At 42.9% G+C, this 20,727-nt stretch overlaps 1 protein-coding gene across 2 annotated transcripts in view; it reads left to right on the forward strand.

The window, feature by feature from the left end:
- PDE8A (phosphodiesterase 8A) overlaps nt 1–20,727 on the forward strand; it is a 241,158-nt gene that overhangs the window by 215,682 nt on the left and 4,749 nt on the right. For both annotated transcript variants that reach the window (XM_019533679.1, XM_019533678.1), the window contains exons 13-19: nt 1,128–1,198; nt 1,893–2,057; nt 3,909–3,957; nt 6,386–6,521; nt 10,635–10,833; nt 14,389–14,606; nt 15,519–15,651. In XM_019533679.1, coding sequence (XP_019389224.1) covers nt 1,128–1,198; nt 1,893–2,057; nt 3,909–3,957; nt 6,386–6,521; nt 10,635–10,833; nt 14,389–14,606; nt 15,519–15,651 — 971 coding nt within the window. The remainder of the gene's footprint in view (nt 1–1,127; nt 1,199–1,892; nt 2,058–3,908; nt 3,958–6,385; nt 6,522–10,634; nt 10,834–14,388; nt 14,607–15,518; nt 15,652–20,727) is intronic.

The raw sequence follows: 20,727 nt of genomic DNA on the forward strand, positions 1-20,727 counted from the left end.
GGGTCTTGTGAACCCAGCATTCATTCCTGCCTGTGGCAGGGGGTCAGGCTAGATGATTTGTGCAGGTCCCTCCTGGCCCTAGCGACTATGAAACTATGAGAGAAGGTGGATGGGGATGGTACCTTTGAATGATAAGCATTGGGTATGGTGCTCATGGCACCTTTTCTCCCCATGAAAGTAATATGTAAATAAATAAGCAAATGTTTTCTCAGTTTTGTTTGTTCTGTATTTCATACGTAAATATGTCATGTTCACCTCAGGGACTTACATTTCACATCATCTCACTCTTCACCTTAGCAGACAGATCATGTATTGAAATGTTTTATCAATGTTTATAAAACTTTTGTTAAAATATGTGTTTGTACATCTAGACAGTAGTCAAATTCTGGTCTCACTTGCAGTATGCTGGTGGAAATTGGAAGAAAATCTGTAGAGATCATCAGTGTGTGAGCACAGAATCAGGTCCTAATGCAATAAAAACAGGATGAATTCTGATTGTTAAGCTGTGCTCTGCACAAGTAGTAGACAAGTATCTGTATCTCACAGTCCAGAAAAATTCCATTGTGGCTTTTGTTGTGAGGAACAAAAATTACTAGTTGACACAACAAGACATTGCAGTTCTTGATTAATTATATTAGTTGCGATAGGCCAGAAGCACAGGTGCTTTAAGTCATCATGGCTACCTTCACTTCAAAGGAGCTGTGCTGATTTGTATCACCTGGCAATTTGAGTCAGTATGTCTTGACATGTACAGATATAAGGAATGCACTTAGTGGGTGCATTACACTGTGATATTCAAGTCCTACATCTATCCCTGTGGATAAGGGGCTTGTAACAAAACATTTTTGTAAAGCATTTTATTTATTTAAAATATAAAAAAGGATCAATGATGTTGCCAGATCATCGTGGTTGCTTCTCTCTCATCTGAGATATCAATGATTCAGCATGCATCTGTGTGCACCCTTATCAGTATAGCAAGACAGGTTTACATATATATGCTGCTATAGGTTGTCTCTGAAGAGTATGGCAGGGAGCAGCCATTGAGATAACAAATTAGGAATTCTTGGCTCAGATGTCATACCTTATTGTTAAATCAGGATGCCAATTTTGCCTTGTTTTTTACACAGGCAGCTCACAAAGGCGGCACTCCTCCATGGCCAGGATACATTCCATGACTATTGAAGCACCCATCACCAAGGTACCGCACAGTTTCTCTCTGTTGGGTCAGACAAGTATATCCTTGTGAAAATTCTCTTGAACTTTTTCTTAAATGTTATGGCTCATATCCTCAGTGCAGCTCCTGGGCTGAATAGCTGGGTGATGTCCAATGGTTTAGAAATCCAGGCCTGGCCCTTACACAGCTTTTTCCCTCCTTTCCCTCTGCTCACAGTGAAATGGGAAGAACCATGAGGTGGCAGGTGCTCTGGTCATAATTTTCCTAGGGACCTTCAGTAATTCTCTGACCCGGCACAATTGCACTGTTTTTTTAATTGTCCTCTACCCACTCAAAGGAGAGGAAGTAAATTTCTCCTTACATGCATCTGTGTTGTAACCTGTCTGAAGAAACCATTCAAAGGAATAAGGAAAATGAGTTACATAACAAACTGTCCTTTTGATGAAAATAGACAGGGCTCATACTAAGTCTGTTGGAGATGCTTTCCCTTATAACAGGAAGTTACCTAATAAGATTGGCTTCTTTAAGGCCCCAATCTTGTTACTTAAGTCAATAAAAAACATACTCATGGCTCATGAATGATTCTCTGATGAGTCCACTTGTATTTCTACAATAAACATTGTTACATTCCTATTTGGTAGCAATGTCTTCTCATCTGAGCATTTCTTTGTTTTCTTAAATCTCTTCTAAATTTCAAGGGTTTCTTATATCCACATAGGTAATAAATATTATCAATGCTGCACAAGAAAGCAGCCCCATGCCTGTTGCAGAAGCTTTAGACCGAGTACTGGAGATTCTCAGAACCACTGAGTTATACTCTCCCCAGCTTGGGACGAAAGATGAAGATCCACATACAAGCGATCTTGTTGGAGGGTTAATGACAGTAAGTATATACAACAACAAATATCTGTGGACTTCTATTCTGGAGCCTAAACCTGTATACTTTCTGTAGTTCTCTAACCTGACATGTAGGCTTTTCATTTAAAGCACTGGGTTTTCATCCAAGGGTGTATATCTCTTTTGTGTTTTATTTGCTTGTGTTCCTGTGCTGTGGAGGCATGAATGGAGAGGCAAAGGTTGTAGTGTAAATTTGGAGCAAACTTATGCCCAGACGAGTGGGCTGTGCAGTTGAGAGTGTGAGAAATGAATGGGTTGTGCAGTGTAAGGTAGGCATGTGTAAACATGATGGATCAAACTCCATGTCATCTAGGGGTAAATTTGTCATTGTTTGGGCAGGGCTAAATCACTTTAAATCATGTGTTACCAGCTTTCTTAAACCAGGACAACTTAGCTTGCCATGGGTCTACTTGCCTATGTATTTGTAATCTGAGTGTTGGGTGCTCTGGGGAAATAAGCAGCTGATTACCTGATTTATAAGTTTTTATGGAACTGACAGTGGGGAGCGTGTTCAGAATCCAAACATAGATGTCCCTGATATCTCAACTCTAGCACAATCTAGTCCTTGATTCTGGAGGACAAAGCAAATCTGGTGTCCTGAATATCTATGTCATGGCAGTGTTACTGAGGACACGTTTCACATGCTATAGCAGCAGGACAGCCTTTCCTTACAAGTCACAAAACTCCAGACTAATTTACTTACTAATCTCAGAATAGAAACCAAATGTAGTAATTGTTATAAATGCAGGCATTCCAGGGGTCAGATATGGCATCCAGATTTACCTTTCCTACATGCGGGGCACATGATGTTATTAGTATGTTAGAATGATGTGTTCATAAAGCTTTCTTTTGTTTTTAAATAACTAGTTTTTTCCTGATGGGCTAATATTAATTCAACTCTGTCTGCATCTCAGTAAAGTAAGCACAACTTCGTTCAGTATTTTCAGACTGATGAGCTGGAAGGCAAATATCTAACGCATATTTTCATTCTGAGTAATCATAAAGGGCAAGATTGTGTTTTTGGGTCTCACGCTAGAGTTACCCTTGTGCAACAGTAGACCCAATTATATACCTCTGAGGCATTTTGTCTGCCTGCTTTCTCCTTACTTGAGGGTAAGCCCACTTTAGCAATAGTAATTTTGATAACAGTACTTTGGTAATTTGTGGGGGGCCTGTACCTGCAACAGATCACAAGATCCCTCTGTACTGATGGGCTGTCCAAGCCAACCAACAGAGGATGGTGAAAGCAAGGTCCTGCCTATCTATTTATATGTTAGAGTTTCCAGTATATACTGTCCTTCCAAAGAAAGGCTCATGGCAGCTTATAGTAGGAGACAGAAACAACAAACGGAATGGAATATGAAACAAAAGCTCCTTAAACAATATCCAGTATAGCTTGACTTGCTAAATGCCTGCCCCCTATTGTCCCTCTCTACACAGTGCCTGCTCATTCTTATATGCCCACACCCAAGGTCCCAGAGCCGAGGTAGTCCATATGCTGGTGGAAGGGAAGTTATTCCATGTACATGTCATTCCAGATTGGAGTCATGCACCCAAGAAATTACTGATCAGATCAGTCTAGTTTATACTGCATCTAACACCTTGCTGTCTCCCTTCCATTCTGATTTATAGGAAGATGAAGTATTTGTATTGGCATTTGGAGGTAAACAAATGCAGATCAATACTGATAAAGTAGCTTCTAAGATGTACCAACTTTATTCAAGCTTAAGTAAAATTACTACGTTTTTATTCAGTATAGTTTTATAGCAGCTTACATAACCTCTTCTTTATATTTGGAACAGTGAAAACAAATAAAATCCCTATTTTCATTTAACAGGATGGTTTACGAAGATTATCAGGGAATGAATATTTATTGTCTGCAAAACGTAAGTTTTCTCTTTGCAGTTTTTTGGATAGTAGAATTGTATTTTAAAAGATTTAAGGAATGAAGGAATTTTTTTTTGTAGGGTAGGTGAGATAACTAGCATGGTGGAAGTGCTTGACTTTAGGAATGCTAACTTCAGTGTGCTTAGAAGTCTAGTCAATGACACACTGCAGGAGAAGAGTATCGGCGAGATGGGAGTCCAGGAAGGGTGGTCGTTCCTAAAGGAAGCGATCCTTCGGGCGCAGAGGGAGACTATCTCAGTACAAGGGAAAAGGGGGAAAGGAGCCAAAAAACTTCCTTGGCTAAACAAGGAAATCCAGGGGAGCCTAAGGGCAAAAAAGAAGGCATATAGAGTTGGAAGCAGGGGGAAGCTGCCAAGGAGGAATATACCTACTTGGTCCGCACTTGCAGGGAGGCAGTTAGAAAGGCCAAAGCAACTACAGAGCTGAGGCTGGTAACACAAATTAAAGACAACAAAAGTCTTTTTTAGGTATGTAGGGAGTAAAGGGAAGGTGCAGGGCAGCATACAACCCCTACTGAACAAGGAGGAGAAATTAGTGACAGACAGGGGGGAGAAAGCTGTGCTATTCAGTGAGTTTTTTGCCTCAGTGTTCCTGAACAGGGCTCAAGATAAGTCTCCTAATTGGTTCTTAGATGGGCATCAGAGGGACACCAGCCCAACAACTGTCGATGCTGACTTGGTGCAGATTCACTTGAATGGACGGGATGTGTTCAAGTCAGCAGGCCCAGATGAGCTTCATCCAAGAGTACTGAAGGAATTGGCCAGTGTCATAGCAGTACCACTGGCAAGGCTGTTTGAGCACTCGTGGCACTTGGGTCCTGTCCCAGAGGACTGGAAAAGGGCCAATGTGGTCCCTATTTTTAAGAAGGGGAGGAAGGAGGATCCGAGTAATTATAGGCTAGTCAGTCTCACCTCCATCCTTGGAAAGGTCTTTGAAAAGATTATGAAGGATCACATTTGTGGGAATGCAGCAGGAAAAATAATGCAGCATGGAAACCAGCATGGATTCATAGCAGGTAGATCATGTCTGACTGATCCGGTTTTGTTTTATGACAGGGTCACAAAATGCTTAGGTGCAGGAGTAGAGGTGGATGTTGTTTTCTTGGATTTTAGCAAGGCCTTTGATATAGTATCTCATCCCATTCTCATAAATAAATTAAGAGGCTGTGACACAGATGTTTACATGGTGCAGTGGGTGGCAAACTGGCTTAGCGGTTGCACCCAGAGAGTAGTAGATTGGTTGGTAGTAGATTGGTCGATGGACCTGTACACTTCAATATCTTCATCAGTGACTTGGATATGAATGTGAAGTGTACTCTGTCCAAGTTTGCTGATGATACTAAATTGTGGGGTGAAGTGCACACCCCGGAGGGTAGGGAACGATTGCAGGCGGACCTGGACAGGTTAAAAAAGTGGGCAGTACACAATAGGATGCAGTACAACAAGGACAAGTGGAGAGTGCTGCACCTAGGGCGCAAAAATATCCAGCACACCTACTGGCTAGGTAGTGACCCTCTCAGCAGCACAGAAACGGAAAGGGATCTCGGAGTCATAGTGGACTCCAAGATGAACATGAGTCGTCAGTGTGACGAAATCAGCAGCAAAGCTAACTGCACTTTCTCATGCAGCAGCAGATGCATGACAAATAGAACCAAGGAGGTGATACTTCCCCTCTGTGCAGCATTGGTCAGACCGCAGTTGGAGTACTGTGTCCAGTTTGGGGCCCCATGCTTCAAGAACAATGTTGATAGACTTGAGAGGGTCCAGAGGAGGGCCACTCTATGGTTAGGAGGCTTACAGGACAAGCTCTGGGAGAAGAGACTGAGGGACCTGGACCTCTTCAGCCTCCGCAAGAGAAAGCTGAGAGGTGATCTTGTTGCTGCCTACAAATTCATTAGGGGGATGCAGCAAGGGATGAAAGATGCTCTGTTCACCAGGGCGCCTCTTGGGGTAACGAGGAACAGTGGTCACAAACTGACAGAGAGCAGATTTAGGCTAGATATCAGGAAAAACTTCTTCACAGTAAGGGTGGCCAAAATTTGGAATGGGCTTCCAAGGGGATTGGTGCTCTCCCCTACCTTGGAGGTCTTTTAAGAGAAGGCTGGATAGGCATCTGGCTGGGATCATCTGACCTCAGTACTATTTCCTGCCTAGGCAGGGGGTTGATAATCTGTTGAGGTCCCTTCCGACTCGATGATCTGTTAAGGTCCCTTTCGGCCCTAGCATCTATGAGTCTATGAAATATTCCTGAAGACTTTTTGCTTTATTTTATCTATAAAAAGTTTTCTGTAGCATAGCAAAACTTTTCAGAAGTTGCCAGGCATAAAGGTTTAAGGAGAAGATGCTCCATTTTTTAAATAATATTTCACAGTAAATTAATATTCATCCCAAATATATCTGTTTACAGAAACTCATCAGGTGCCTGGCAGTTTGATCTCTCCTATCTCCCTTAATGATATCCCCCCACGGATAACGCAAGCAATGGAAAATGAAGAACACTGGGACTTTGATATTTTTGAACTTGAGGCTGCCACTCATAAAAGGTTAGTTACCTGTTGAAATTTTCAAATAAAGTTGCCAAGAATTAGCTTCAACATCATCCTAATAATATGCAGTACTTTAATTTCTATACCCCTACTTTTTAAAATGGGATCTTTTTTTTTTCAGAAGCAAATGTTTGTAACTTTCTTGTATGAATTTATTCATGGTCTTTTCTACTTGCCTCTTCTGACTTGTATTGAGACATAATGGATGTTGTTGAAGACTTTTTATGCCTTCAATATAGCATCAAATAAAGCTTTTCTTTTTTCTTTTCTCAGTTATAGAAAATTTTGATACACCTGCTTTGGATTGTGAGGATCCAAAGTATATTCATTTTGAACTGTCCAACTACACACAACGTCAACCTGCTGACTTTGATTGATTGACTGATGGAAGGATTGATAGATCATGCCTTATTTCTGCTTCTTGTACCTTATAAGATTTATTTCTAAAGAATACAAATCCTTCTTCCAAGATCAATGGCAAAACTCCCATTGACTTCAGTTGGGAACAGGAGAAGGTCCTGATTTTATAAATGCAACAGCTTACTCTTTTGTTCATTTTAAACTATTCGTATAATGTTAAATTGAACAATATTCACTTAAAAAGTGCTACATACAGAACCCTTATCTGCCATTGTACTGATTTTCTAGATGGGATCAGAAGTTTTAGCAGACTGAAATATCCTTTCATAGCAGTTAAATACTGCAGATAAAGTAAATCAATTTCCTGTAGAAATCATTTTTATTAACTGATACCCATCAAAAAATTCCCTTTGGGAACTGAATTTCCCATTTCAGGCATTGCCCTAAAGGTACTTTTGAAAATCTGCTATGCCTGTTTCTTCTGACGTTATTTGAAGTTCCATGAGATCTTACTTTAGGCTCTAGACCCTGAACATAGACCTCATACAGGCATTCAGTTTCTCCTGGGAGAGCCACTATAACAGGAGAAAAATAACTTAGGAACACCAGGGTTAAATCACTCCCAAGAGAGTTTCTCCTGGGAGTAGTCCTCCACCATTCTCCCCTCCTCCTCCGCACAAGAGAAACAGTGTGTCACTTGCCAGACACTGCTGCTCCAGCAGGAAGCAGAACGTGCTCCCTTCACAGTCCCCACAGTGTGCTACAGGGAAACGCATGCTGACCATGGGCAGTCTGGATCAGCCAATCAGTGCTGCCCTATGCACCGCTGCTATCTGTTGCCAGGCAGAGCATGCTCCTTGCCTCCCACTTCCCACCTCCCCCCAGCTGCACAGTGTCAGCATTGCAAGCTCTCCGCTCTTCAGGGCCTAAGCATTTGAATATACATGTGGCTCTGGATAAGTTTCTCTACCAGTAGAATGCACATGAGGGAATTCTCCCAGATTATCTGAATGTGTGTACACAGCTATAATGAACTGAATAGCTACTGTATTTGCTCCTATATCACATACCCAAGAATATAATACACATCTTGTTTTTGAAAGGTGAAATGAAAGAAAAAAGATTTTTCCAGAGTTATGGCTGCATAGAACAGACAAAGCCTAATCTTCAGTTGACTGACCCTCCCTTTGCTGCTTAACTAAAGCTGAAACCCCAGCTGCTGCTGAATACTGGTCTCTACAGGTGACTGATTTTGAAAAGAGCTAGAGTCTCTAGGGCTATAAAATGGAGGAGAGAGATCAGGAGCAACTAGCAGACAGCAAAATTGCTCTCAGAAAAGTTAGCTCGATTAGTTTAACATCAAGAACATCACAAAGTAGAGATGATCATTAACACCTATGGAGTGAAGAACAGTGGGCCGTTTAGTCAATTTACTTCATCAGCTGCCTGAATAATAATGCCACAGCTGATACACTATGGAGTAGGACTGAAAGCAGAGTGCTTCTGTTCTGGGCAGAAAATCAGCTTCCTGCTTAATACGTGCATTACAATGTGAGGGGAAAAAAGGCTTGTTGCTTGCAAGAAAATACAGTATTTCAAAATAATTCCTCAGCAGAATACCAAGGAAAATTAATTGTTGCTTAACTCAATTATCACTTAACCCACTTTTATTGGAAATCTTAGCTACATAAACCAAAAAAGAAGAAAGAAAAACTAGAAACAATCCTTTATTTTGTTTTAGAATGATATGATAAATTCAGAATTCACTTTAAATTAAGACATCCTTGTCATTTGTGCATTTGCCTTTGTTTCATGCCCCCATAAGCAGATAAAGAGTAACAGCTACAGTAATTTTGCAGAATGTTAGTTATTGCCTGGCTGATTTATACTGTTAAATGTGCCCAGTGCAGTAACTGAAGAGTTAATTCTTTCAAAGCCAATTTGTTTGGGCAAATCAGAGGGGTTTCTATGTTCCTATTGGTTTGGAGACATAAAAGATGATGCAATGTTACATCTTTCTCTAATTAAAAGCATTATAATTGAGATTGCTTGCATATTCTCTCACCTCCTTTTGGTGAGAGACAAAGCAAAGCATTTGTTAAGGAAACTGAGTGAGCATCATGTGAATCACAGCTATGAATAAGTTGTTAGTGCTTTCTTCACATCTAAGTAGATTTGGAAGGAAAGCCAAGACAAAGTTCATTACATGTAATGAAGCATTTGGAAGCAAAACAATACAAAGTTCATTGCATGTAAACTTAGTACAGTAATAGCAAGTTTTCTTACCCAGAAACATAGTGGGGACTCTGTCTAAAAATGCTGCATAATCATAATACCGTTCTACCTTTCAAACGTTCAAAGATAGTTTGAATTTCTAGAGGGTCGGAAATGTATGGGCCCAGATTCAAAGTGCCCAGCATATTTTGTTTATGGTATATAGATAGTCTAGGCCAACATTTTATGGCATAGATAGTCTAGGCCAACATTTTCAGTTATGCTTGCCAGAAGATAGACTTCTAATCCCTAGTTGTAAATAACTGGCTGGATTTTCAGAAACTCAGTTTCAGCAGTTCTTGTGGATGTTAGCTGGAATTCTGGGTATACCACACCTTTAGGACTACACAACGTGCTTGAGGTGCCTAAATTAAAAATGAAAGGCCTACATGTAGGGATCTGTCTTGAAAGTATTAATCTCAATTCCTGTTCCTCTTTAGGCAAAGAGGGCTGAGAGAGCAAAACAACAGCACATGCATGTTGTTCCCTAGTCAGAACCAGCTGGCTTTAAATCAAACTCCTTCCTAACCTGATAGAACTAAATTACTGCCTGCTCACTACCTTGGTATTAGAAATTGTTCTAGACTACTTCAGTACCTTGGGGGTTTTGTTTTCTGGCATCATGCAAACAACCTGGGTTAGAGCTCTACATTGCATCTCTTGCTGCCTCACCTGCCATGAGCAAGAGCACGGAGACACCATGTTGACACATTGGCTTTGTTTGCAGTAGCATTCATTTCCCCCCAAACGTTCATCATAGCTCTATTACTGTGGCAATGTCACCCACGTTAGTTAGCATTAGAGCTCTCATAAAGACACGATGCCAGTGTCTGGCATGCAGTAGCGTTCCCTCTGGTGGAGCTGCAACACTGCTATGGCAACAGCAGGAGAACTGAAAAACAAAATGAAGGGGAGAAAGTAACTCATCTCCCTTTGCACCAAACTTTGAATCATCTCCAGTCCTTCTGTACTGCAAGGACACTTGCTGAGGAATGGGATTGTGAGGATGGAGGGGAGACACCAAACCACAGGAGAGAGGCATTGTATTCCTACATGGCAACCACAGCAGTGGCTGCAACGCACAGTAACTGTCTGGGATACCAGCAGCAGTCTACCCATGGTAACATGGAGCTCCAAGTCCACTGAAAATTCACAGGACAAGAAACTAAGCTTGATGCTGCCATATTTACACCATGCAGACAGCCCCAGAGAGGACTCCCTGAAACAAACAGTGCTGCTGGTTCACCAGCAGTATAGAGCCTGTTTAATGTTTTTTTATAATTACAAGGAACTGCCAGAGTTGTCATTGCTCTTTAGGCAGATGCTTTCCACAACACCTATTGTGTATTTCTGTGGTTAAGTATAATGAAACCTTTATACTTAATCTGTTAAAACTGGCATGTGTGCTGTCCCATTTGTGCTGCCTAGGTCTCCTTCAAACTCATTGTTTTAAAACTGTTTGTTTTTTCTCTTCAGGCCTTTGGTTTATCTTGGTCTCAAAATGTTTGCTCGCTTTGGAATCTGTGAATTCCTAAACTGTTCAGAATCAACTCTGAGGTCATGGTTACAGGTGATTGAAGCCAACTACCATTCCTCAAACTCCTACCATAACTCTACTCATTCTGCAGATGTGCTCCACGCCACCGCCTATTTCCTGTCTAAAGAAAGGGTAAAGGTAAGTTCAGGTTCCAGCATGAAAGTTGAAATATATGTGATCTGAGGGAACTCTCTTAGTAGACTCAAGTGATGCAGAGCCAAGAAGCAAGGAAGGCCTCTTTTTAAAGGAAAACTATTATATTCAGGCCTACAGTGGGAATGTTGCCTCAGCAAGCAGCAGTTTCTCATTGCCAACACATACTCAAGTATTTTCAAAATCAAAGCCCCTATCTTGGGCTTGCATAGTGGCCACCTGGAAGCACCAAAACAAAGTAGGATCAACACCAGGTAACTATTCCTGGGGGGATCCCACCAGCTTACGGGATGGTTGAGTGGCACAAAGAAAGCATGGCAGCTCCAACAGCAAACTTGGCATGTCTTTGTTGCCGACAACAGGGATATTGCAAAGAAGAAAATAGAACTTGTCTGGGGTTTCCACGTGCCCTGCTTCAATGTTGGTCCAGTGGCAGCCAGTGTAAATTAGAGCCATTCAGATTAACATTGGAGGAGGTGACTGGCACACTACAGTACTGGCTAAGGATATGAGGAGGAGAAAGAGAAAAATTCAACACCACCCAATGCACACATGCATTGGAATTCCTTTGCCACAGCTTTGAACCAAAGTTTTAACCTGAATTGGCCTATCTGAGCCTATATGGACACCTAATTGGAATGGGCCATCATACATGACTGTAAACAAGTTTCTAATTCTCATTAAAACTGGTATATGTGTTGTTACCTGAAGCTGGGGCTCATTAATCATTTCTCTGGAGGCTGACTCATATTTTCTGTAAGCCAAGGGGAGAAAGAAACTTCACTGGATGTTTCATATCCTTAAAGTGCCAGAGGTTTGGTTGCCTTCTTATGAATCTCTATGAAAAACAGACATGATCTGGAATCATTTCAATGCCAAGAGCATGCAACTGCCTCCCTCTTTTTCCAACAAGTCATTTTCATTTTCTCTAAGTCCACAGGACAAGCAAAAAAATGCAGCAAACAAACTCCAAAAGTCATACTTGGGCCCCAAAACAGTGAAACTGTGTGTAGAAATACTTTCATGGGTGTGCAGAAGGACAGAAGGAGGATTAGCAGCTTGACATTGGTGTAAAAGCAGCTTTCCCTCAGTGCTCTCTTCACAGACATGCACATGTCTACCTGTGCTTTCCCCAAAACAAAATGAACAAATCATTTCTTCTGTAGGCTGAGGAGGAAGGAAGAGTTGTGGTAATGGGGTAATAGCTACTATGCTGGGGGCGGAGGGCTGTAATCATATATAACAGTGGTGGAACCATATAATAATTCCTCAGGCAAAGAAATGTAACTCTGTTTAGACGGGATGCATGTCATTTTGTGGTCTGCTCTCTGACAGAAAAGACAACAGTATAGAGCTGTAAATGCTGATTGTTGCAGCATCAATACACCATTTCAGAAAGAAAATAAGCTTGCTGTGTGTCTCTGGGATGCGCGGCTCACAAGAGCAGTTACAGAGGGCGAGGAAAGGGTGTCCGCAAACTCTGCTCTGAGGCAAGGGGTGAAGCCAGCTTTATGTGTGCTTATGATTAGGGCTCTTTCTTCCCAGTTCTTTCTTTTGGTCCTGCCCTCTTTTGTTTTCGAGGTTCACGTGCTTTTTGGAAGGGTTCTGAACAGGTAGACAAGCAGTTACTTGTGTGAGCCACTGAAATACCTTGTAGCAAGGCTGGTTTCTCAGTGTGTCACTGTGGCTTGAAAAAATGTTGCCTTTGCTTGAGGTTCCAAGGACCAGGGAAAAGGTGCTGAGTTATTATTGCTAAATGTGACCCTGCCATTGAACTGCCCACGGAGTAAATCACATGCGATATGCTTTGTGGCCCCAAGAGGCATTTTGTTTCCTGAACTCTCCAGGAGGAACATGCCCTGCCATTTTGTGGGGAAGAGCTTCCCTGCACTGCAGAGCAGGGGGAGGACATGGCCCTGCCTCTTTCATACCCTTTGTGGGGCTCTGAGCAATAGGCATAGAGCAGTCTCTGGGCTTCAGTGGAAAATGTGTTATTCTGCTGGTCTTTACCCAGGTGGCTTCCTCATACCACATAACTTCATCAGGACCCAGCAGAATCTGGCTGTGCCCATAGCTGGAAATGGCACCAGCAAACTGACTGAGAAATGTGCCATCGCAAGTCAGGTGGTGTGTCCTTTTCAAGGATCCTGCTTCAAATCCTCCCCTCTGATTTTCAGACACAAGTAGTATCATATAAGCAGCACTAATAGGTAGAAGCAAGCCAGCACCAGCGTACATTTTCAGGCAACACTTGTGTCCTACTGAGATGAGAATACTCCGTAGTCAATGCATAATCTCTCAGTAAACCTTTTAGAAGTGGATGAAATCCTGCATCCATGGAAGTCAATAGCAAAACTTGCGGTGACATCCATGGAGCTTGACTTGGAGCTCACGTTTCACCTACCTTTGGAATATTCCAGTGCCAACTAAGGGATTGGGCATCAAATGACCACTAGCCTCAATGGATACTTTGTGTCCAAATCCTAAATGCAGCTTCGAAAATCTTAACCTCTGATTCTTTCACTTGGGTTATTAAAATTTCTGCTTAAATATTTCTGATTAGATGATACTTTGTAACAGATCTTATGTAAACATGGTTTGCCTTTACAAACTAGTTTTCTTTTGTGTACCACCACAAAGTTTTCAGAGACAGTTGGCCCTTTTCTCATTGTCTTTATAATGAAATGCAAAATAGTCAAATGCCTACTGATGAGGTAAAGTACTGAGAAAAACTACCAGAATATAAGCCAAAGCGCTGATCCCAGTGCACGCTTGTTTCATAGAGTAAACACTTTATCAATCACCAAAAATTCCTCGTAGAATTTTTTCAACTCTAATCCTAAAGACATTGCTTTTTAGAAGTAAAATCATGTAAACATTTCTTGAAAGACTGCTTGGCACTCAAGCCTTTTTGCATGTCATTATGAATTTAACAGAAAAGGGCGTGTAGTAATTGATTTTCCTATCAAAATGGGCCAGTGTTCTGTGAAAACTGTTGGTTTAGCTTTGTTTGTTTTTACATTAATCTTCCTGTTTCTAAGCCAAGATACTCTCAGTTTTTGAGTGAAAGTGGCTTCTGGCTTGACAGTTTTTCACGTTTGATGTATTTTGTTAAACTTGGTAGTAAGCAAAATTCAGAGAGTGCAAAGGACCTGCTTGTGCTAAGACTGCTGCTGAAGAAAAAGCACTACCCACCTGCTCCATTTATCCACACCAAATCCTGGGAGTCAGCATAAAGCTTAGAGTGGCCCCCAATAGCCCAGAGTGCATGTACTACCACCACTCTCTTGGCTTCTCTACACCACAGCAGCAGTGTGTCCAAGCAAGAGCAGAACCAGGCACATATCAGACCCAGAAGTTTACCAGACTCTTTCCGTGCCAGAAATGGCCAGAAATATCATGGCAAGTTCCCTGAAGTATATAGTGATTTTTCCATGGCTCCCTTTACAACATCTGACCCTAAATCTGCAGAGTTCTCACTTTTGCCACTAGGATTCCTAATTATTTTGCCAGGAATACTAAACATCTTTCTTTTTTCAGCAAACATTGGATCCCATTGATGAGGTTGCTGCTCTCATTGCTGCCACTGTTCATGATGTGGATCACCCAGGAAGAACAAACTCTTTCCTGTGTAATGCTGGCAGTGAACTAGCGATCCTCTACAATGACACTGCAGTACTAGAGAGCCATCATGCTGCCCTGGCTTTCCAGCTCACTACCCGGGATGATAAATGCAATATATTTAAAAATATGGAGAGGTCAGTTTGAAAGGTGGAATGTTCCATTAACCACAGATTTTTATTCTGTGCATCTTACAGCAATATCAGTAATGCAAACAAACCCATCAGAGGACAGTAGCCCCTTCTTAATAAGTGGACTTAGCCTGGGGGAGGGCCGGCTCATGAAACAACACCTACCTCTCTTATCCTACAGGGAATGTAAAATATCCATGTACCTCTTATTTTTATTACAGTCTTGCCAAGGAGCCCCTCTCATGGGTTGGGACACCACTCTGATCAGAACTATAAGTTCCTGCCATAGGTGACTGGTAGGGAGACATGGGGGGAGGGGGGGGGGCACATGCCCTCCCTGAGATTGGCTGCCACTGGTGGCTTCTGAAAGTGGTTGCTGCTCACCAGCCCACCACCGACATTGCCACCCACAAATTGTGCCCCCCCAGTTTCCATAGGACCTATGAGCCACCCGTTGGCTGACCCTGCGTATGTGTACTGGGTAGAGAAGAGAGGAGAGGGCTCAGGGTGCTCCTTGCTCAGCGGAGGCAGCCCTGGGTACTGTTCTAAGGGATCGGCATTGTGATGGGAGAGGATGGCCATGGCTGCCACCTCTGCACATTCTTCAGTGTCAGCAGTAGTTCATTGCGGGGCATGAACCACAGCTGAATGTGCTTGAGAGGCATGTCCCGGCAATATCACCTCTCTCCCACATGTTACTCACAGTCAAATTGTGACAATTCTTTACACCAAAATAATACAGTTATTTAGCAAAGATCTACCTTGCAAGGCATTTCTCCCCACCTCTCTTTCTTCCCCTATATTTCTTTGAAATGCAAATGATCTGCAGCACTTTTTCAGCTGTATGGTTTAGTGAGTTGGAGCAAGCAGCCCTCAGCACACGAGCCAGCTTGTTTAATTGTTTCCTCCTATATACAGGAATGAATATCGAACCCTGCGTCAAGCCATTATTGACATGGTCCTAGCAACAGAAATGACAAAGCACTTTGAGCATGTCAACAAATTTGTCAACAGCATTAATAAACCTTTGGCAGCACTAGAAGAAAATGGGGTAAGCCAGACTGTAAATTCTTTTTCTAATTAACAGGCAGACAAAGAGGAACTGGGTTCTGATCATCCAAATCCAAAGAGGATTCTGAGAATAAGACACATAAAACCTGTGTGAGCCAGCCACCAGAAACAGAGGGAAAGGGAGAGACACTTTCATGTCTTGCTTATACTTTAGTCTAGGATGGATTTTTTGGAGGTATATGGAAGTAACTTGGATGTCACCAGATTAGATATGGCTAAAGCTAGTAGTGTTTTGTCTCATGAATGCCTCAGAATCTGGATTATTTTGTTAAAAGTGTCACAATTCCAGGAACAGCAAAATAGGTGGTAGTCCAAAGCCTTTTTGGTTACTGACATTTGATGACTGCATAGTCAGTTGCCTTTACAAAAGGTATTGATGGTTTCACTCAAAGATGCAAGGAAAAGGGTAGATGCCCATGCTGCAAACCCATCAGCATTTTTGGCATGCCTTTTTTCCTTTTCTGCAAAGGGTCCCAGGGCTACTTGGGAACAGAGATTGAATTGCTGTCTTAATCTTAGTGCTCTGGCCCACAACTCAATCTCCCCACCTCCAAGCCCCCATCTCCTTGCCCAGCCAATCCCAGTTTACTTTTATGGTTTCCAGACCCAGAGTTTGTTCATCCAGTCCCAGTATCTTCCACAAGTTCCAGTCTTCTCCTCCCAGCCCCTTGGTCTCAGTGGAGTGGCTGGCTTTTGTCCCTTCTTGGTTCAAGTCAGCTTCCTCCTCTGCATGCTGTTGGCCCTGAAAGTTGGTGGTTCAAGGATACAGAAGAGAGAGCCTCCCTATTCCCAATTCTGGGCCTAGACACAGACTTGGCATGTAATTGCATGGAAAGACCTACTCAGCCATAGGCATAAATAAGTCTCGCCTGAGCTTATATTTTCTATGCTTTTTAATATTTTTAAAGGCTTATAAATTAGGCAGTGGAATTTCACAGAGGCAATTGGCCTGTCACAATGAGCACTCCAAGCCAAATGGCATGCCCTTGCTCTAAAGTATGTGTAATACTACATTTTCTTGAAGAAAAGATTATCAGAATTTTTCAACATCAGCAAAAACAACATGTATTTTTCTATTCCTTATTTCTGGAAATGGCTGAACCAGTTTGACTATTTTTTTCTGCGGGGACTCAGGCTGGGGCAGACATCTTGGCAGAGAGGTGTTTAGCTCAAATAGTTAAAGGTTGGCAGAATTATGAGAAACAAAACAGGGTCTTGTAAGGGGATGTGTCAGTCTAGAGCCCAGCCTGCAAGCACATCTTCAGATGGATTCTTTTCAGTTCTGCCTTTTGTATGATCTCTTCCTGGCTGTAGAATGCTTTGGAACAATACGGTAGTTTACCTAAGAACAACGGGAAGGCATAAAGACTCCGTTGTTGTTTCACTGGAAAATTGTTGACAGGTATTTTAATGGAACCATGAGGCCAACAAAATGGATGATGAATAGTTGGGCTAGATACTGCTCTGTTCCAGTACAGAAACATGTCAAGAGGAAAAGTTGCCGCAGTGGGAGGAGTGAGGATTCTTTTTCATTTTCAGGCACACAGAGTGGCTGAACAAAATGAGGTGTGCTGCTCGTGCATGATGGCATGTTTCTGTTTGCCCAACTGCGATCGTCTGTAAATCAAAGAGCCATGTGATGGCAGCCATTAACTTCCCCCAATTTAGCCAAACCTGCTCTTTCAACTCTGCCTATCACTGCAGTGGAGTGTAAAAATATTGACTCCCTGAATGATTTGTTTCCCAACCAGAAAGAAGGGAATTAAGAGGGAGGCAGAAATGGGGGTCTTCTGATGGGATGCGGGGGAAAGAACAGACAAGGTTAGGTTGAGGGAGAAAATTGGAGGAGGAGTGCTCTGTCATGGTGGGAAAGAGGGAAATGGCCCACAGCACTGGGAAGAATGGGGGTGCATAGAACCATTGGCAGCTGGGAAAACTGCGGGACACTGTCCTGGAAGCAGTGGGAAGGACACATGAGGGAGCAGGTGGGGAAATTATAGTAGGATGAGAGGAAGGCGCATAGGGAGCTTGGAGCAGGGGAGGGTGAAAGAAAATAAGGAACCTTTGCTGAGGGCAGCACATGGCCTGAATAAGCTGCAAAGTGTGTGACCTTCTGCAATATTCATGTTGTCAAAACCTCTGATAACTAAAGCATCTAGATGCAAACCCTCCTTGCAGAGTGTTCCAGAGCATAGACTCAATAATGAATATTATTTTGCTCCTTCAGCAAAAGGGTTGTTAACATGTTTGGTAAATGCAGCATATTCTAAGATAATCAAGATAATTATTGGAGGTGTTCAAAAAGTACGGATGCTGGTAACACTGAGAAATAAAGAGATAAAGAATTTCAAAACAGAAATTAAACCTCAATGTTAGCTAGCTGCCTTTGAAATATAAACCAGGCACTTCCTCCATTAGGCCACACAACTACCAGAGGAGTTGCAGGTGGGAAACTAACTTCAAATCCACAGATACAAGTGAGGATTATTAAGGGCATAAATACTTTCCCCTTCCTGTGAGCTATCAGGTCCTATCACATGCTCCTTCTCTCTGCCCTTTCACCACCTGCATCCTAACATGTATTGAGTGGCCCTTTTACTGGAACTAGTCACAGTCAGCGAAGGAAGAAAGTTGGGGCAGGGTCTTAGGCCTCCAGTCCTTTCCATTCAAACAGGAGCAGAGACAGGTTCAAGTCAAAGTGTAATTCTGCCCAGGCTCATAGTCTGTGCAGCCCCACTGATTTCTTGGCCAAAACCTGTCCCAAAGGGTATTCTGCAAGATGTACCTGTGTACATATTTTCAGAAGGTGAGAAAAAAGGCTTCATTTATTGTTTTATGTAAACAATGAAACAAAGCATTTCCCCCGTTTTATCTGTGCAGTTCTCCATGGAGACAGGATTCTGAGCTAGATGGACCATTGGCTTGACCCAGCATGGCACTTCTTATGTTCTGATAAGCTATTCCTATTAAAAGGACTGTAATGTTTGAGGGGTTAAAACAGCACATGTGCCGTGTCTGTTGTTGGCAGGGCAGCAGTGCAGCACCTCCTCTCAAGCCTGGTCCTGCACAGGATGGCAGTGGCAGAGTGCTCTTCTTCACTTGGCCCCAAAGTGCTGCTGGGACTCTGCACTCTTTGTAGGCAGAGCTGCCAAGTGTTTGTTCCAAGTGGGACAGTTCCTCTTGCAGTATTTTTTTAATACATATGTGTTCAAAGAGCCATGCTGAGGAGTTACTGTTGTTGCTTCCTTTCTTCTTTTGTTCCATAAACTGAAAAAAAAACCCTTTCCAGCTTCAACTTTTATCCTCCCATTTCCCTTAATGATGTCACCTACGTTTATGACAGGAAGCCAACATTTGACATGCAGAGACACCTCTGTACTCCCAGCAGGATGCTGAGACTAAGCCTGTTAACAGATTCTATTCCCGAGACATCTGTCCACTGACAAGAAATGTGGCTTTGCTGTGAAGAAGGTCCAGATAACAGAAGCAAAATCCATTCTCAGTCCCTGGAGGTTTACTCAGCAGAGTAATCCACAGTGTTCTTTACTGAATAATCCTTATTCATTTTCAGCCCTTCCATTTTATAACTTGTCTGAAACAAGTAGTTTTAGGGTTTCTGTTGCTTTACTTTGCCTCTTCAGTCACTTGTCTTAAATTGCAAAACTGTTTACATCTGCTAAGCTCATTCAGTAACTAGTTCACTTAGCTGTATATCTAGAAGGGGTGTGGGGGGAGACACGGAGTAATTTAGAAATTCAGTCTTGTGGGGGCTGATGCATCTGAGTAAATAAAGGGCCATTTTCCAAATGGCTTTGTTTTAGCAGGAAGGACTTAATTAAAAATTAAATAATTAAAAATCTGTGCTAATTATAGACGGGGATGGTAGAAATTCAGATTCTAGCTGCATTGGCTGACCACAATCCATGTTTACTTTAGCCTTGCAAACCCTGGAAATCTGTCTAGCAAGAACCTGTTATACAACAGGTGCAGGAACTGACTGCTTTCATAATTATATTGCCACCAGCACACCTCACAAATGGTGAATCCCTTATTCTATACATAGTAAAAAAGCAAAACAAAAGCCAGTCCCTGCCTCACGTAATATAAAATCTGATTATCAGACAAATAGGTTGATGAGCCAAAGAATCAGTGTAAGAATTTGGCCAACATGATTGACGGTGGTCCCAGCCCACCAAAGGCCTTCTCACAAAGGGCCTTTTCCTGCTCTGGTAAAACTGAAGGAATGTTTTTTCTTACATTAACAGGAATTGGATTAGGTTGAAAGATGGGTTAGGTCAGTGAAGGAGCAGACCAAGTAACTGAAATAGATGGAAATCAAATGAGGGCAGGGTATGGAAAGGGAGCAAACACTGCTCTTGTGGGTGACAAGATGTGTCGGGACAGGACTCAGGAAGGGGAGACAAGACACCTGGATTCCATTCCCAGCTTTCCCTGTATCATCTTGTAGAGGTGCACTGATACATCGGTCTGATATCAGATTGGGACAAATATGAAGAAAATTGAGTGTATCAGAAATAGGCTTTTTTTGCCTGGTGCGGCCAATAATTTGGCCAATAAATGCCCCTTGTGTGTGCGCAGCTGCAACACGTAGGCAGCAAGGAGCACAGCCTGGCAGTGTGAAGAGCTGCATCCAGCTGGTAAGTCTGTTGTGGTGGAAGGGGAAGGGGTGGAAGGGGGCAGATCAAGGCCCCCATGGTGAGGGAGGGAGTGGGGCAGGAGCTGGGGTAGGCGCTGCCCAGCCGGGGTGAGGCGGGGTGCAGGACAGAGCCGCGGCTCATCTGGGGGGCATGGGGGGGGGTCTCACCACTGCATGCACCCTGGGAGGGCATGGGGGGGTGTTTCCCCAGATGTGCGCGGGGCAGGGGGGCTGCCACTACAGGTTGAGGCCGGGGTTCCACCAGGCTGTTTCTGGCAGGGGCTGGGCCAAGCTGTGTGCAAAGTGGGTGGCAGGGTGGCACTGGGAGGGAGGTTTGGGGGGCTACAGTGAATTTTGGGATGGCTGAAGCCTCCCTGTAGACTCCCTTCCAGCACCGCC

This window comes from Crocodylus porosus, unplaced genomic scaffold (genome assembly GCF_001723895.1).
Source record: "Crocodylus porosus isolate Cpor-Errol unplaced genomic scaffold, CroPor_comp1, whole genome shotgun sequence".
In the NCBI taxonomy this organism is placed as follows: Eukaryota; Metazoa; Chordata; order Crocodylia; family Crocodylidae; genus Crocodylus; species Crocodylus porosus.